This window comes from Dromaius novaehollandiae, chromosome W, assembly GCF_036370855.1.
Source record: "Dromaius novaehollandiae isolate bDroNov1 chromosome W, bDroNov1.hap1, whole genome shotgun sequence".
NCBI classification, from domain to species: Eukaryota; Metazoa; Chordata; class Aves; order Casuariiformes; family Dromaiidae; genus Dromaius; species Dromaius novaehollandiae.
In genome coordinates this window covers 54020946-54038267 of record NC_088130.1, presented here as the reverse complement: position 1 = coordinate 54038267, position 17322 = coordinate 54020946, and the positions used below count along the sequence as shown (strand labels likewise).

At 41.8% G+C, this 17322-nt stretch overlaps 1 protein-coding gene across 4 annotated transcripts in view; it reads right to left on the bottom strand.

The window, feature by feature from the left end:
• LOC112984007 (fibroblast growth factor 10) overlaps positions 1–8508 on the bottom strand; it is a 64658-nt gene extending 56150 nt beyond the window's left edge. Inside the window, exons 1-3 of one of the 4 annotated variants that reach the window (XM_026101502.2) lie at positions 7966–8508; positions 7782–7856; positions 7127–7690 (exon numbers count right to left, since the gene is read on the bottom strand). In XM_026101502.2, the coding sequence (XP_025957287.1) occupies positions 7127–7463 (337 nt within the window). In that variant the 5' untranslated portion in view covers positions 7464–7690; positions 7782–7856; positions 7966–8508. The remainder of the gene's footprint in view (positions 1–7126; positions 7691–7781; positions 7857–7965) is intronic. The other 3 variants (XM_026101500.2, XM_064499922.1, XM_026101501.2) reach the window with 3 other exon arrangements.
• Between the last annotated feature and the right edge of the window lie 8814 nt (positions 8509–17322).

The window sequence follows — 17322 nt, the reverse complement described above, 5'->3', positions numbered from 1 at the left end:
CTTTTTGCTCTAAGTTTCAACATTTCCTTTTTCTTGAAAGTCAGCCTCCATGCGTGTGAAAATTCCTCTTTAACTGTAGAAGATATACACTACTGACAGATTATTTAGAGGTAAATGTGAAAGGGGACAGGCTAATAATTCTTTAGGCTAACTATAAAATAGGAGAATGCTTTACAGCTGACACTGTGAGTATATCAACCCAGTAATTGGATGCACGTGTTAGTAGCAGTAAAAAGGCACTGTCCAGTTGTCCACCTTACATGGGAATCTACTTTGAGCATATCCTATGATTTACTGTCGCAATTAGAACTGAATGTTCAAAGAAAGAACACAAGTGACCTAATTTAAAAGCAAAGAGTGCCTTTAAAGCCATTATTTAGCATGTGACCCGGCTCACTTGTAACCATTTCTTTCCCCTGCAACTTCCATTTGTTGCACTGTACTCATGAAGTAGCACAATCAGTTTTAATAATCCATTCAGCTAATGAATTCAGTTTTAATATCCATCCAAGGATTAAAGAGCAAGTCACTTCCTCCTCAGCCGTCCCCTTGAAGATTTCAATTTTCTTCATAAACACAGAGAGCTTTCCCAGGCTGACTTTTTCAAAACGTCATGTAACAGTGTTTCCTGTCTCATTTTTATTATGTTGTAACTAATAGAAATGTTTTACAACAAGTTGGCACTCGCAACAAAAGCAATTAATACTGTTAATAAAGGATCTTTCCAGTTCACAGAACTAATGGTCCTATGTACCATCAACTACTTTTTTATGTTCAAAGCACCTGAACAACGAAAGGCTGTAAGATATTAAAATATTGCATCGAAATAGGTTGTTGAAGCAAAAGAGGGAAAATCCATTTGGTGAGTGCATACAGTTGGACTAGTGGTACCAGTATAGATACCAATCAAGAAACGTTCATGTGCTCACGTTACTATATGCATCCTCCATTTCTGGTCTAATAGTTTGGTTTTCTTAGCCTGAAGCAAGCAAAGCTTACTTTTCCATGCAGTCTTATCAAATTGACACTGGTTGTTAACGCTGATAAATGTTGGAACTATTTCTTTGTAGTTGTGCTGTTTAAAGTGGCAAAGAGATCACTAGAAGATAAAACCTAGAATATTAGGATAAAGTATTTCAGTGTCTTATGGCAGCTGTAAGGAATGGTCACAAGTGTTCAAAATATGCAAAGGCAGCAAGTATTCAGTATGTGCAAACTGAAATTTCAACTCAGTGCTATTTTGGGGAGGAAAGGACTGTAATAGCCTGATTCACAAAGCTCTTGACAAAACTGAGAAAACAGACTAACAAGCACAGTCCATAAAGAGAGCATTATAACAAATCCTGCATTGACCGAATTGTTTCTCTGCTTTGTTGACACTATTTCTACCATCTCAAGTATTAAGCTTATGAATAAAAATACAGTATTGTTTACAAAGATGTTTTTCCCTATTAAGAACCCTCCTTGTGCGGTTGTATTATTCACTCAGAGAAAAAGTCAGGAATCCTCCATGAGAGGGGATGTCGCACTATTCATACAGGTACCTGCTGTTTTTAGCCCGAGACACACAAGTTGACAAGATTTGCTCATAGAAGGGCTTTTCCTTTTCCAAAATGAAAGGCTCTGTCGAAGAAATGAGAACTCCCCTATTGCAGAATCTGATCTAACTCCCATTTGAAGCGAAAAGGCCCCTATTCACACACACAGCCCAAAGACATCTGAAAGTCATCTTACAATGCCTTATTTCAAAACAGAGGATCTTATCCTACCACTGAATGCATCCAAGATGTTTCCAAACCGTAAGCACATTCTGCAGCGCTCACTCAGCTAACACCAGCTTCACTGGCAGTTTTGACCAAACCAATACCTGCGAATCATCCTGCTGTAGGATGCCAGCAGGGCATCCATAAGCTTGTAGGCCCCCTGGTCTTGCTCTTCTGAGGTTTTAAGAAGAACAAACCTCCAAATGCCCCAGCTCTTTCTTTTTTGCAAGTGGTTATAAGTTAGATTTATGAAGACAAAAAGACTTCTTACAACTGTGTATTTTAAACAGATTTATGACAGGGCCATTGTATCAGCACATGGGGTCCACGAGGCAGGAATGCAGTAAAGGTAACAGGAGAGTGTCATGTAGACATTAAATAGTACAATTCTTTCCACATTCATAAATCCTATGTGCCTGAGGTGTACACTGCTGGTTATAAATTACGTAACTGAGTTCTGGAGAAAAAAAACAACAAACCCAAGACTAAAAGTGAGAAACCATCTACATAAAACCATCTACAGAAACCATCTTCCTATTAAACCCCCAAGATTCAAATTACTTCACTGAAACAGTATTATTTCCTATTTAAGTCTTTTTAATAGGTAACAAAATATAGCAGATTGCTGCCGAGAGTAAAACAATGAAACACATATGCCTAGTAAGCAGTCTTCAGAAAAATGCAAAGAAAAGTCTCATATTAATTTACAAACACCAGCTCTTGAAGAGCTGCTAACCCCAAACAGCCAATCAAAAAAGAGTTCAAGAGCAAGAGAATCTATTTTACCAAATATTCTAATCTATTTGAATCTGTGTAGCTGAGGTTAACATAGCTGTCAAGCTTTGTGATTTTATTACACCTGAGAATATTGTTTATAGGTGCAAAGTCAGTCACAGGAAATAACCTCTGAACAGGTGAGAACTTTGATATGTAGCCAGTTAAACCTATACGCTAATGACGCACACTGTTTGTGACTTGGGACTTTATGTTCAAAAACTGAGTATCAAACTGCACATACTTAACCAGGACGCTGTCTTTTACTGCTATTTCTATGTATACAAGCCAACATGCAAACGTATTTATATGTAATGTATATATGCACATACTTTAAACCCTCAGTAGTAATATTTGTTGTTTCTAGCAATTAGAGCAATTACAATCATTTGGGCTACAGAATTCAGACTAGAAACTTTCTTGCTATGATTCACTGTGTTGCTAATCAGATCCCACACTCGCTAAAGCAAAACCGAGGACTACCAGGGACTTCAGCAGATTCTAAAGCTGAGTATTAAAGATAATCATGTACTCAGGGGAAAAGCCTGGAACAGGTTAGCTTGTGAAGAGTAGCTAATTATGTCATGCTAGCTACCCCAGTGAACCCTCTTATTCTGCATTGAGGGTGCCTTTGTACTGTTCGGATTAATCCACTCTGGATGTTCAGAAAGCCAGTTAATAGCCTCTTGGCTGGTGTAAGCCCCTGTAGCTTTGCTGGAACTAAATGAGCTCATACAGCTGAGGATCTGGCCCCTTCTTGTCCACCTACTTCGAGCAGAGGTGACACCAGACAGTGGCTGTGCCGCCATCTACTGTAGGTTTTGCATAGCACTGCAAGCAGAGCTGGGTCCAAAGCCCGTAAAAATCGCCCCATTAATTCTTCCCACTAACATCCACTCTCATATTGACGTAGACTCCACTCCATAAACATGTACCTCATTAATGGCCTGATCCTGCAATTCTTGCTCAGGCAGAACTCCTACTATAGACTGCAGATTAGGTGCTGCTAATTAAGAATTATTGTATCGTGTTGTATTGTAAGCATTATTTCTCTCCCGTAACTATATTTGAAGTCCATGTACTTCATAGCAGTGTTAATGGTTGCTTTATAATTCAACTAAAAATGTATGTTGGCAGCATAACACTTAAAAATAAGTTCAGGCTGTCGTGAATCAGCTTATCATATACCATGTAGCCCAAACCATACTGCCCATTAAACCCAAAGAGATTCACTAACTTCCGAGAAGTTTTCTGGGTGCAAGTAAGGTCAGAATCCGCACACATGCAGTTATTTCTCCATTTTTACATACGGTGAAAGCTCCTCTTGGTCATCTCAAATGTCAAGTTATAGCTAATACTTTTGTAATAAATCTTTGGAGGTTTTCTGGTTTTGTTTTTCCCTGCAGGTACTTGAGTCACCAGAAAGCAGGACAGCTGTCCTTATTCACATATACGAATGGACCTATCAAGAATGGGGGCAAGGGACTTCACAGCTGTGCTGCTGAGGTACGAGCTAGTATTGAGCGGTTGCATTTCAAGGACAAAACTCTATATGCAGGGAATAATAAAACAAAACCTAAACTGTCTAGCATACATCTAGTGACGGATGCACTCCAGTTCTACTAAGTTATGCAAGTTCCCCAGCGTCCTGACAGAACGGTCACAAGCCACCTCTGTTCCCATCGCCCTATACGTAGAGCAAGGCTGATGTAATAGTTCCATGCAATCAAGTTGGAAAACATCTGCCAAAGTAAACTTTTATTTAGTGCACGCTACGCAATATTTATAGAGCAAATCTATGAATGCTGCGTGAGCCATTTTAAAGGCTGGGGACTGAACTGTATTTTCTGAATGTTTATTCTGTCTTTCTCCAACTGTTCCCCTTACTTGACAGTGCTTAACTGGCATCCAGCCATGAAAGCTGTTGTCTAATTACACAACATATCATGATCTTACAGCCCTGCAGATAAGATTCTACTGCAGCATAAATGGATTTTAAACATTATCATATGAGAAAAGAAAATGAATCCCTAAATTAGAATATTTCAAACAAAGTCTTATGTGTCAATAGTCATTATTATTTGTTTAGGAAAGTGTGGTTTTGAAAGAGGAACTTATATTAGAGATTAAATAGTCTTTCATGTTAAACAGGCTACAGTTTAGTGGGCTGGCTGGCTAACTCTTTATGTATGGCAGAAATTTACTCGCATGTAATTACACGTTTTAGACTATCTTAATGATACCACATATTTGCACGGAATCAGTCTAGCTGGGGATTATGGCAGCGTTCTGATCAAACAGCTACATGTGAAGTCACGAAAAGCATGGATTTTGCCAATCACTTGCAACATTTTGATACAGACACCCTTGAAATTAAGGGGCAGTAACAGCACTTAAATGGTCTCAGCTTATGTGCTTTTACAGAAAACACAATTTCACACCACAAATTATAAGGAATATTAAAGAAGAGCACATAACTGTTTGATCTTTCTTCTGCTAGCAAAGTCCTAATTGCATTTTAAAGATGTTATACATCACTGAATCAGACACAGTGTAAATGGAGCTAGCAAGCTAGTATTTTTGAGAAAATGGGACTCCTTTCTCCATTGCACATAAACTTGAGGGACGGGATACAACTATGCATAATAAAGCCATTGGTTTGTATTTATATGAAAAAAATATTCTTCTCTTTTTCAGTAGATACTCTGCAGATGTGAAAACAACCATGACATCATCAAGCATGCCAATTTTCTTTCTGATGCACTGACTAGAAAACTAGGAGAAAGAGTCATATCCTTTAGTTACGGTGAGTTGTCCTTGAGTGCAGACTGACATATTGGGCCTTGAAAGATGTATGTGTGCATCTCGGTTTATTCTACCTCCTCATGGCAAGATCCTGCAGGAACGCATACTTGTACGCAGCTTTACTTACTGAACCGTTCTACTGGCTAAGTGGGGCTGCTCAGATGAGTAGTTCCTTATCTGAATACCCTGTTGTGGGATCGGCCCCTTATATCCTGTTCTGCAGCAGTACTCTGAACTGAATGGCTTGCTGTTTCCAGAGATGCATACAGAGCTTTCAGAATCCCATTTTAGGGGAATCACACTATCCTGCTCTATAAACAAAAGTAATGTAAGACATACAGTGCAAAGACCTAGTTAAGCACAAATTCATCAAAATGAAGCCTTCATCATAGCTCTGTTTTTCAAGAAACTGGCTTTCTATGAAATATAAAAGTGAGGTGGTAAGATTCAGCTGCTTTGACATCTAAAGCCTTTATAAACATGAAGTGCATGATAAAGTATGAAGTTGCAAGGTGGAGCAAGTGAAATAATGACACATGATACAGCAGCCCTCTCCTCCCTGTTTGTAAGCGTATGTTGTGGGTGTTTAATAGAAGTACAGGGGAATTAACGGTAATGTTGATCACACAGCATGGCAACCTGCTAAAGTATTCCACACTTTACACATTAGCTAATAAGGGGGGTACCTACATCTCTTTAATATAACAGCAGATTTATCCCTAGGTTTATCTGGATTTACAAAAAACAACCGAAGAACCAAAAGAGCTGTTCTCCAGCAGCGAAACAAGTAAGAAAGCTCACTCAAACACTTGCAGAACAGAGCTTACTTTTTCAGCATGCTGCTATAGTGGGATGCAGTCACTTAAGAGTTACAATGCAATATATTGAGATTTACTACAGTTACTTCAATGTGAGATTGCACAGGCAAGAAAACCCAGTAAAGGTTACATTTCTAGCACTGACAGCCAGAAATACATTACCAGAAGCCTGCTATTACTAGAAGCCTAATTAGTACTACAAAAAAGCTCGAAACTACAGCCATGGAAACAGCCTTATGACTTTTACTTTGAAATTATTTCTTAAAAAAAAAAAAAAAAAAGACAATGAAATGTGTGTGAGGTCTGTGCGGATCCAGCCCCAGATGTTTACAATGGAGTGAGTAGTAGTATAGCGGCGCTGCAACCCGAGAGCTCGGCGGCGGCGGGGCGCAGCACATATGCCAGGGACGCGGCAGGCACGAGCATCGCGTTACCGCGGGCGGCCGCGCACCGGCTCCCCGCGGCCGCGGGAGCCCCTCGGCGCACATGGAGCCCGGCGCAAAGCAAAACGCGCCGCGTCGGGGCGCGGGGAGGAGGGGGCGCGGGCGCAGGGCTCGGAGAGCGGAGCGTGTGCGTGCGGGGAAGCCGAGGCATTGTTTTAATAGCGCGTCCTCATCAGGGCGCTTTAACGACAGCGGATAATTACGTTCAGGCCCGGGAGACAATGCCCCCCTCACACACACGCTCCGCGCCACATCCTTGCAAGTCTTGCTAATTTGCCCCTCCGCCAGGCAAAGAAACACACTGTGCTCGGCGAAGCCGTTTGCAAAGCAAGCGCGCCCGGCGAGACCTGCAGAGCCGGGGCTGCGGGGAGCCGCCCGCAGAGGAGCCCCCCGACACACCCGCCCCTCGCCCCCTCCCGCCGCGGGGCTCGGGCGCCCGGAGCTGCGGGCGGCGGCGGGGCGCGGCGCCGCCGCGGGGCGCTCGGGGCCGGGGCCGGGGCCGGGGCGGCGCGGCGGTACTTACTGAAGGGGCAGTTCTCCTTCTTGGTGCCGCTGACCTTGCCGTTCTTCTCGATCTTGAGAAAGTACTTGTTGTACGAGTAGAGCTTCCTCTTGCGCACGTCTCCTTGGAGGTGATTGTAGCTCCGCACGTGTCTCCCCGCACTGGAAGGAGAGGAGAAGGACGAGGGGAAGGAGGAGGATGATGAAGAAGAAGAGTTGGTGGCCTCCGGGGACAGCATGTCCTGGCCGAGGTCATGGCAGGTGACAGGCACAGAAGACACCAAGAAGAGCAGCAGCAAGCAGCAACAAGGCAGGTGGGAAAAGGCTGAGGCACCATTTGTCAGTATCCATTTGCACATTGTACTGAAACTCTGGGCGCTGGAAAATGTCTTATCAAAAGAAACATACTGGAAGGGTAAAACCTGGTAAAAGGCAAGTGGAGAGCCGGTGGTTGCTGCTTCTGGTTAGATCCCTCTGAGCTCTGATCTGGCCTGAAGTAAGTGCACCAACATCCATAACTCAGGGGACAAATCGACTCAGAAGTTGCTGCCTTTTAATCCTGCGAGTCCTCCCTCAGAAATGAGAGCTGTTGGTTTTTTTGGGGGGGTTGCTGTGGTTAATCCTCTTTCCTTTTTCTCTTCCCCACCCCACCCCCCCATACACACACACTCCCCAACCTGGTTTGAGACTTCCCAGTAGTTATTTTGTTCTCTTCCTCACTCCTTTCTTCACCATCTTAGATGCAGAAAGGTCTGAAAAATAGATGACAGCAAAGTGAGCAACAATAACAACAACAACCAGCAGAAAGGGGTGCTAGAAGGGACTTTTCACGCACACGCTCCTTTACACACACACACTCACACTCACACTTTGTGGCTTTGCACCTTCTTCTGATCCCCACCCCTTTGCTTTTTTGCAAATCCCAAACCAGTTGCACAACTCGTCCTTTCTCACTGACAGCCCCAGAGGAGGCAGTTTCTTTGTTTTGCTTTGAATTCTCCAGAACAGTATTAAAAAAAAAAAAAAAAGAAAAAATCCAGAGAGAGAGAGAGAGGAAAAAGAAAGAGAGAGAGAGGGGAAAAATCCCAACTTGTCTCCCCCCCTTCCCTTCCTCTCCCTCCCCCTTTGGTTGTAAACAGGTTGGAAGCTGTAGCCTAAATGTCAGCGATTACAAGTCAGAGGTGGGATGTGCCTCTGGTGGTCAACCCTTATTTGCAGGGGGTCAAGCAGCGGTGGGACATCTGAAACCCTTTTGCAGTTGGAGTGAGCAAATGCCTGCTGCGGAGGGAGCCGCAGGAGCTGCCCGGCTTCCTCCCGGGCGGCAGCAGCCGCCGCCGCCGCCAGCTCGCTGCTAATTGCTCCTACAGCGTCCTTCTCCTCTGAGCGCTGGCCACCAGCATGGCTTGGAGGCTCATGCTTTACTAATTTCCCTGTCTTCCCGGCTGAACCAATCCCCTCTAGGGAGGCCTTCCTCCCCCCCCCCCCCCCCCCCCCAAGAAACTTGTTTTCTAGCGCAGGATTTTATTTTATTTTTTTGGCAGCGAAGTGCTTGAGAAAGCCACCTGGAGCTTGTTGCCTGCTGGAGCTCCCCCTCCCCCCTGCTGGAGGAGGGGTTGGGTGGAGAGGTTGGAAAGAAGTATATACTACAGGCAGACCCTGGAAAAGCAGATTATATGCTGGTCCGAGAGAGTAAAAAGGGAAGAGACATAATTAGCTCCTTTTCCTCCTTCTTTGCCAGCTTCCATGGAGGTCTTTCTCTCTCCTTTAATGAATCACTGATTTCTCGCTTCCGTTGCTGAAATAAAAAGTTCACACTTTAGCCTGCTCTTCCTTTTAAGCCTCTCAAGATTTATTGTGTCTCTTTCCCCACCCTCACCCTCCTTGTCTCGAATGAAATCAGGGCCCTAAATGACCATTTTCTAATTGCTAACATGAGTCATTTACTGAATCAGCGTCTGACTTCAAAGCAGAAGGGGCTTTATTAGGATTGCAAAGGTTTCCCCATAAAACCTGTCTGAATGTTTTGCTGTCTTTTTTTTTAAACTAACGCAGTTTCCTTTGCCAGAAAGATAAAAAATTTCTATTTTCGAGGCTATTTTAAAGCGATTTTTCAAGCTATTATTTTTCGTGGAGGGGCATATGTTGTTGGTTTTTCCTTTGATTCCGTCTCTGCTCATAGGATTTGTCATTTCACATGCTGAATGTTACAACAGATTCATTTTTCCATCCCAGTACTGAACTGTCAAGTTAGCCTGTAATTAACAGGCATCTGCCATACGATGTACTATGTTTTAACACCATAATAAGGGAGCCGGGACAGACAGGATACAGGCAGCATGCGAGACGTTCCATTTTGGGTCAGCACTGAGTATTGTAGAATAACTGGCTTGGAGTGCAGGTAGGTGCAATACTCGCTGAGAGAGCGGAGTCGCGGGGACGTGAACTGGTGCAGAAACAGTGAGTTACGGACGAGGTAAAACCAGAACATTTCGAAACAAGACACAGTTTAATAATGCAGATCAGTGGAATGCAATGGAAAACTGCCTATGCACTTACATTTGGCATTTGGAGTCAATCTTAATTTAAACAACAGAATATGCAGAAAAGGACAAATAGTTCTAAAATTAGGCTGATTCATTAGATTAGGATGTTAGATATATTGTTAGCTTCACAACAGAAATTAGAAATGATTTTCTCCAATTATGGTGTTTATTCTGGAAAGAGTTGGCTCTTAAATTTATGTGTTCGGCTTCTGGGGGCGACATTTAAACAGCCTTAAAAATGAAACCATTTAATGTTAGAATCAATATGTTTTATGATGTTGTTTATGGTACTTCAGAGTATTTATTTTGCATGTATTTGCACTGAGTGCAAAGTGTTTCAGAAAAATTTTTGGTGAATCTGATTTAGGCTTTCCTTTTGTGGCAACTAATAAAAAAAAAGAAATAAAAACAAAATGAAAAGCAAAAGCCTACTGTGTGGTGAATGCTGGACAGCTTATGTGTGTGTCTACAAAGCTAATTTCCATGTTTGCTTGCTGTCTAAGTCATGAAGGATACAATGTAAGATTTCTGAAACTCAGGTTCTTTTGATTCCAACATCTTAAACCATAAATAATTACAAAATGTCTTAAATTTATACATTTGAAGAAACCATTCATATTTGCTCTTTTTCCTGTCAAATGTTGGATAATACAGTAAACTGGCATTTTAAGTTCCCTGTAATGGCAAGAGAAAATAGCAGCGAGAGCTCAAACAGATATATTTAACCCTTACTGCTTAAAAAAAAAAAAAAAAGCCCACTTGAATTTACTCTTCTCAAAGAGTTCTGCTTAGACCTGTTTTTAGCTTGTGGTTGGTTGTATGAGTTAAGAACAAAAAACTAGATCTGCAGAATTTCGTATGAAATCTGGTCCTGGCAGGTGCAATAATCAGCGCAGTACTTAAAGCCACTACAACACATAGAGTCCTTTTCTATCCCGTGTGATGACAGGGAGGGCATTTACAAAACAGAGTCCAAATGAAAAGCTGACATAGCTTTTTAGATTATATCTCGTTCTTTTTTCTACTTTCTGTATAGCCTTTCTTTTATAGCACAGTTGAATCCCTAAATACCCCACTACTTTGTATTGTTAGGTCACCTCTTAGGTTAGCCTGAGAAAGCCTGAGAAAAGTTCCACAGGAAAGATGCACTATTTAACGGAATTCAATCTGTCCCAATAGATTTGAATCACCAACATAAATGTATGAATGTAGATTATATCTCTGTAATGAGGCCTGAATCATTCTCAGTTACTTCAAAGGACTGAAATTCAACCTTCCTTTTTAGCAGCAACAATCAGACCTTAATGGGTTCCTTTATTAATTGTTCCATTGCTAGGTCTGAAAAGCAGCTACCTTCGCTACAGGTCCTAGACCAGAAATGGTACCTGCTGCTTCTAAAACAGTGTTTCTGTTTTGCTTCTTACCGCTCTAAGATTTTGTAAGAGGCTTCTTTCTCTGCGGCCTTACAAATGCTGAATAACGCTGACCCATCCACGGTGGAATAAACAAAACCCGCTCTAAAAAATGTGCAAAGAGTCGAGAATATATTTTGAGGATTCTTTGGGGGCTCTTCTCTTTCCAAAGAATGTTCAGGGAAATGAATTGCTTGGGTAAGTTTTAATGAAAAATAGTCCAAACAAAATAGTTTTCCGATGTGAGCAATTGCTTATATCGTATTTTTGTCATTTGATCAGCAAGGAGGGATTTTCTGTTTTCTTTTCCTCGATAAGGAGATGACTTGAATCAGAGGAGTATTTCAAGGTAGTTGAAATAGATTTTGCCTTGTATGATTTCCCTTAGGTGAAGCATTATCTTTTCTGGTGGTGTAAATAAGTTCTGTCTGCGCCTTTGAGTGCTAATATAATCAGCTCACTCTCAGATGTCACCAGCCCCTCAGTTTGGATTGCTAGATAGTAATCACGACCATTTGCTGCTTACAGTACGATTAGAGATGCACATGCGTCTTCCGGTCATGGGACCCACTTCTGTTCTTATTCAGGGTGTTGGGAAATTTGCCAGTGATTTGATTGAGAGCGCCTTGGGCCAGGAATGTCACTGTCACAGAGGCGCTGCTGCCAGGAAGGAGGCGAGGGATGCTAGATGACGGCGATGGCTCGGATGCCTCCATCTGTATGTCCGTTACAAAGTGCAGGATTTGGCAGTGTTGTGAAACACTAAGCTCCGTTATAAAGAAAAGGTGGTATGGCACATAACGTGCACAGATACCAGCCAGCAAGGACACAAGCCGTTCGACTGAAGGTGAAATGCTGCTTGCTGAAATTTCTACACTCTGGAGTTCATGCCAATGAACAGTAGGGACTGAAAGCCATTGAATTTTATCTGAATTAAGTATGGCTTAAAGCTTGAAAAAACGTCATTACACTGGTTTTCTTTTGAGTAACCTGCAAAATCACCACCACTGCATTTGTCTTTATCTATCACCTTTTAATGGACCTCCATGTCATTTAAAGAAAGGTCCAAATACTGCTATTATTCTCATTTTATGTATAGAACAAGATATAAAATAAGCCCTTGAGTTGTCAAAGATCAAGACCGAAAGGAGGTGAAACTCATTCTTACGCTGGGTGTAAACCTGGAATAAGACATATAAAGCCAGAGTACTATTTTAGTGGCCTGTAATGGGATTTAGTAGTGTGTTAAACATGTTCCTAGGCTCCTCTGTGCACATTCCTTTCAAACTAACTGTGCAGAACTGGAAAAGAACTCAAGTATTTTGATTTTCATGGTCATTCCAGTAGACCAGCTCTGCCCTTTAAAAAACAGAGTTTAGTAGAGGTTAATAAAATACTCATTTCAACATTTGCTTTTTTATTTCAAAACCACTTGCATTTTTATGTCAGACATTACAACAGACACGTGCAAAATGATTCCGAAATAAACACAATTTAATTTGGCCAGACCTTGCTCCACCCTGCCTACAGATCTGCTAGTGAGAATGGCTGAGTGCCTTGCCCAGAGAGAGACTAGTCTTCAGGAAGAGTAAAATGTTTTTTACACTCCGAAATCTGGTGGAAGAGTAAAGGTTTGGCTGGGTTACTACCACCACTGGAGATAAATAATGATTACCTGCCATATATTGTGTTTTATATTTTCCTTTTAAGGGACAACCTCAAAGTATTGCAGCTCTTAGAACTACATAGATCATCTTCTTGTGAATGGACATATATGCTGTGGACTAGGCTGGATTTAGTCATCAGGACTTGCCCCATTACTTAGATTAGTAGGACATGTTTCCTTGTGGATGTATTGGCAAAGCTGTTTGAAGGCTGCACTTCGAACAGACAATTAAGAAAATTGTTTATTCTTCTTAAAATGCTAATTATGTCTATTCTCTTAGAATATGTTTAAGGATATGCTATGGCTGGAAAGAAATTACAGAAAGATTTGTAAATAATATATGTATGCCAAATTTGAAAATATCTGTGATTTTTGTTTGATAAATAGTGCCATTTAAAAAAAGAAAAAGAAATTGATAAAAAAAATTGCTTTCTACAGAGGTCAGCTAGCGGAGACTACAGACCTCCAGATAGTGAACTGGAGACCCATAAATAGCTTTGTGCATGGGTTAGACTCTGACAATGTTTGGTAATGGTCTGCTGGCAGCCAGTTTTGCATACTCTGCAGCACAAAAATAATTAAAAGGCAATATTTTCAAGGAGTTACTTTAATCTTAGAGGATCTTTCTCATTTCTTACAGAACAGCCATGAATACAGGTCAGTTAAATACCTTCTACTAATATGAGTACTTGAGAATAAAACTGCCAGGAAGGAGCAAATGTCAGGTCTTTTCAGGATTCCTTTTTCCCCACCCAACCTCATCTAAGCTACGCTTTTCTCAGAGAAGCCTATCAGGGCTGTGAGGGGAATGCTCGTGCGATACTCTGATACACATCTCCCTCCACATAAGCCAATACACCTGTGGGTTTTCTTTGAAATGGATAATGCTGATGCCCTCAGCCACCGAAGCTCTATGTGAATTTGTTATCCTTTCACTCATGGGGTTCTCAGACTGTCTTGAGACCTCAGCTGATTTGGTGGATCTGAACTATCATTTGAAATGAGCTTGTGTGCCATGCTAATACTCAAAAAAGACAATCTGACCCCTTCTGATAGAAAGTGCGATGGCAGTGAATTCTTTTATTTTCCCCTCATACTGTTTTTTCTAACTGTTTATAACTTCTGAAGCTCCACTGTAAACATCTCTAATCATTCCCAGGAATCAAATCTGCTGAAACAAGGAGCTGGCTCATTTGTGACATCAAAACTCCTGTTCCCTGGATGAAGCTTTTCCAGAAGTAGAGATAATTTGGTAGTTAAACATAAAATTATCTTTGTATCTTTTGATTGTATCTATTAATTTGTTGGGGAAAGTGTTTGTAATGGGGTGCAACTCAGACAAAAACAGAACAGTCGTACATGCTTTTTCATGAATGGGAGTGCAAGCCCTGAAAGGTGCTAACTATCCAATACTCTTCCTGGATCCAACCTAGATCCCTTTTACAAAGGCAACAAAGCCAAACCAAACATCTGAAGCTCTGCTAGGCTCCATCCTTCCTGAGTGCTACTGGAAGGGAGTGAAGAAGTCACTTCCAGGCATTACTTGTGGAGCTATTTGAAACCGAGCTCACAGCTAGGAACATCAGCCCAACAGCTGGACGTGCTTGCCTCACCACAGGCAACCAGGGCAGCCAGCTGGGCTCCCTCCGAGCTGGTTAATAGCGCACACATTGCAGGGGGAGCCCACACGTTGCCTCTTCTTTGTCACTCAATTTGCAGCAGTCGCTCGCGTTACTTCCGTGGGCGAGCACCCCTCAGCGAGAGCCGGGGTGATGGAGCGGAGCCCTCTGCGAGCTGAGCGATGTGCGCAGGCGTCGGTAAGCAGCGGACAGCTCCCTGCTCAGCCCGCGCGGAGCCGGAGCCGGCACCACGGAAGTGCCTGCCAGGCCGGCTGGGCGCCTGTCAGCCTTCTTCTCTACAGCCATCAGCCTTGAGATACGTGGCAGGCTGTGTCTCAGTGTAACACGTTGTATTCGTGTCTCTACAGAAGCGCTGTGCCAGGCTGACTACCACCTTTCCAAAGACTTTAACAATACCTTTGTATATGTATAAGACAAACACGTCTCATGAGAGATACCTTGAAGAAAAAAAAAGTGGACGGACTCTTGAAATACGTGGTTTTTTGTTTTTCCAAAGTACTTCATGGCTTAGGGGAGACTAGTACCCTTAATATTATTACTCAGAACATCCTGACTCATATATAATTGCTCACCTAGATACAGCCTTATTATTTAGTCCTGGATTTCACAAAGAAAAAGTAAGGCTCTACTGCTGTGCTAGGCTCTTCATCAAAGACCAAGTTTCTCAAAGAGAGCTTACTGTGGAGTTGTGATCGTTTTACAGATGATTTTCTTATGTTAGAAGGTACTCTCCAGCAGCTGATCATGGTTTTGGAAATGCAGCTTAATTAGATTTATATTTATTAGCAGACTGCTTAGCTTTTTATTAGATCAAAACACAAAGGATAACAATATGGTATCTTCTTTCAAGCATTATTTAAAATGTTTACAGCATGTTAAAGATTTAAGCAACTCTCTGAAGAGCAGTCATCTGTTCTCCTAGGTTTAAAGACATTATTTTTCTTTATAGCATGTGGGTAACAAGCGGCCACATAGATCCACATTACTGCAGATTTTAACCACCTTGCCATTCTCTGATGATAATAATTAGCTCCTAAATGCCAGATTCCCTAAAACTGACATCACTTTTGATGTACCCTAAAAGAAAGGAACTTTGAAAATGATGGGCATTGTTTTTTGCATCCCAGTAATTGGTAAAAATAACTCTCTTGGATATTTCTAAATATTAAAAAGACTGCTGCAGGCAGTTTTCCATTCTCTTCAGTGCAGCTCAGCAGTATGTAGCCCCTAAACCAGGCAGAAATCTACCAAACCAAGAGATGTTACTGGCCAAAACAAGCAGTAGAAGCCTGCCTGTATGGTATAAGTTCATTCTGAGCATATTTCAAAAACAAAGGAGCATCTTACACCCAAAAAAGGGAGGGAGGAGCGAGAAAAAGGAGAGGCATCTCTATTTCTTTTTCTATGACTGTTCTATCATGCTACCCTGCCTCTAGTGTATTCCTTCCAGGCCTGGATCACAAAGTTATCCATTTCACATGATGACTGGAAAAAGAGTATCATCTTGGAGCCTTTTTTTGTGCATCTGAATGATAGAAATATAAACAGCAAAGAGCAAGTTACTTAGTCATGCTAAGTGTTGACTGTCATCTGTGGAAAAGCACTATTTAATACAAAATGCCATCTAAGCAGAAGGGAGCATACGGAAGGGCTGATTAGAAAGGTCAACCTACCATACCCACAAATGATGCTGAGATAAAGACATTTGCTCAGTTTCTGAGGCATTCAACACTAAGGCTTTTATTGCAGATCTTCATTATGTCTTCTGAAATTACATGGATCTATTGTACAAATGATTCGATGAAACAATGGTGACCCTTGCCTCAGCTTGCCCCATGTCAGCTTGACTTGGTGCTTAGGTCCAGCGTACAGCAAAAGGCAGCAAAGCCATTCAAGTAATTAACAGTAATTTTATTATTTAGTTAGTTAGTTATTAATGTGGGAAAAAATTGCTCTCTCTAGAAGGCGCTAGGCATGAGAGTCAGCTAATTAGATTCGTAGTCACTGAATGGTGATTACCCACAAAAATTTTAAAAGTATTTACAAATTTATTAACTCAGACCATACAGTGATGTTAACAAGCAATTTTTCTGGTCCTGGTTCCCTATGGATGTGCATTCAAATTCTGTCAACAATTTGCATCACCAGATAAACCACCACAAGTCAGCTCTCTTTTCTGTCACTGTTGAAAGGAAGAAAATTAAGGCTCTGAGCTGTTTTGGGGTTGGGTTAAAGCTCTTCTCCTCTACAGTTTGCAGTAAAAGGTCCTCTTCCAGAAGTCTAAAACTAGGACTTTGTGTACTGCTCCACTGGACAATTTCCTCCTTGGTGGCTTTCAGAAGAAGCATCCTTCAATTCTCTTGCCATTGCTTGGGATCCTCAAGTGGGAGCTAGGAAGAATCTGTACCCCCTCCAAAATGGAAACTTCTCCTCCAAGATCTGTTCAGGTATGCAGAGTTTTGTGGGCCTGAAAGCAGCCCATCTGTTCCCCACCCTGCAGAGCACCCACAGGTTAGAACCTCTAGTGCTAGAGAGATGGGCAGAGGAGAGCTGGTGTGTCCTCTACCCAGTTTTGGGGGCAACTGAACACTGAACAAATGTGGGGGGTGACCTGGCCCAAGCTGATACTGAATCAATCAGTATCAGCTATTGTTTAACAAGAAAAAGTATTGTCCTCTACAACAGAAGCCAATGTGCAAGTCTCAAATCTATAAAGAGATGAGTACTGAGATTATGAATGTCAGGTAAATAAACAGAAGTCAAGTCACACAGTTATAATGTGTTCTGCTGAGTAAAATGACATAGAAAAAAGTGTCCATAAATCAGACCCTCTAATCTATTAGAAATCTTTGAACAAACCTGAGCTTGGCCCTACAAAACACTGAGCCCTTTGCCAGTGAACCAATTTCTTAAGCACCTGAATATTCCAATAAATTGCAATATGATCATATATATGT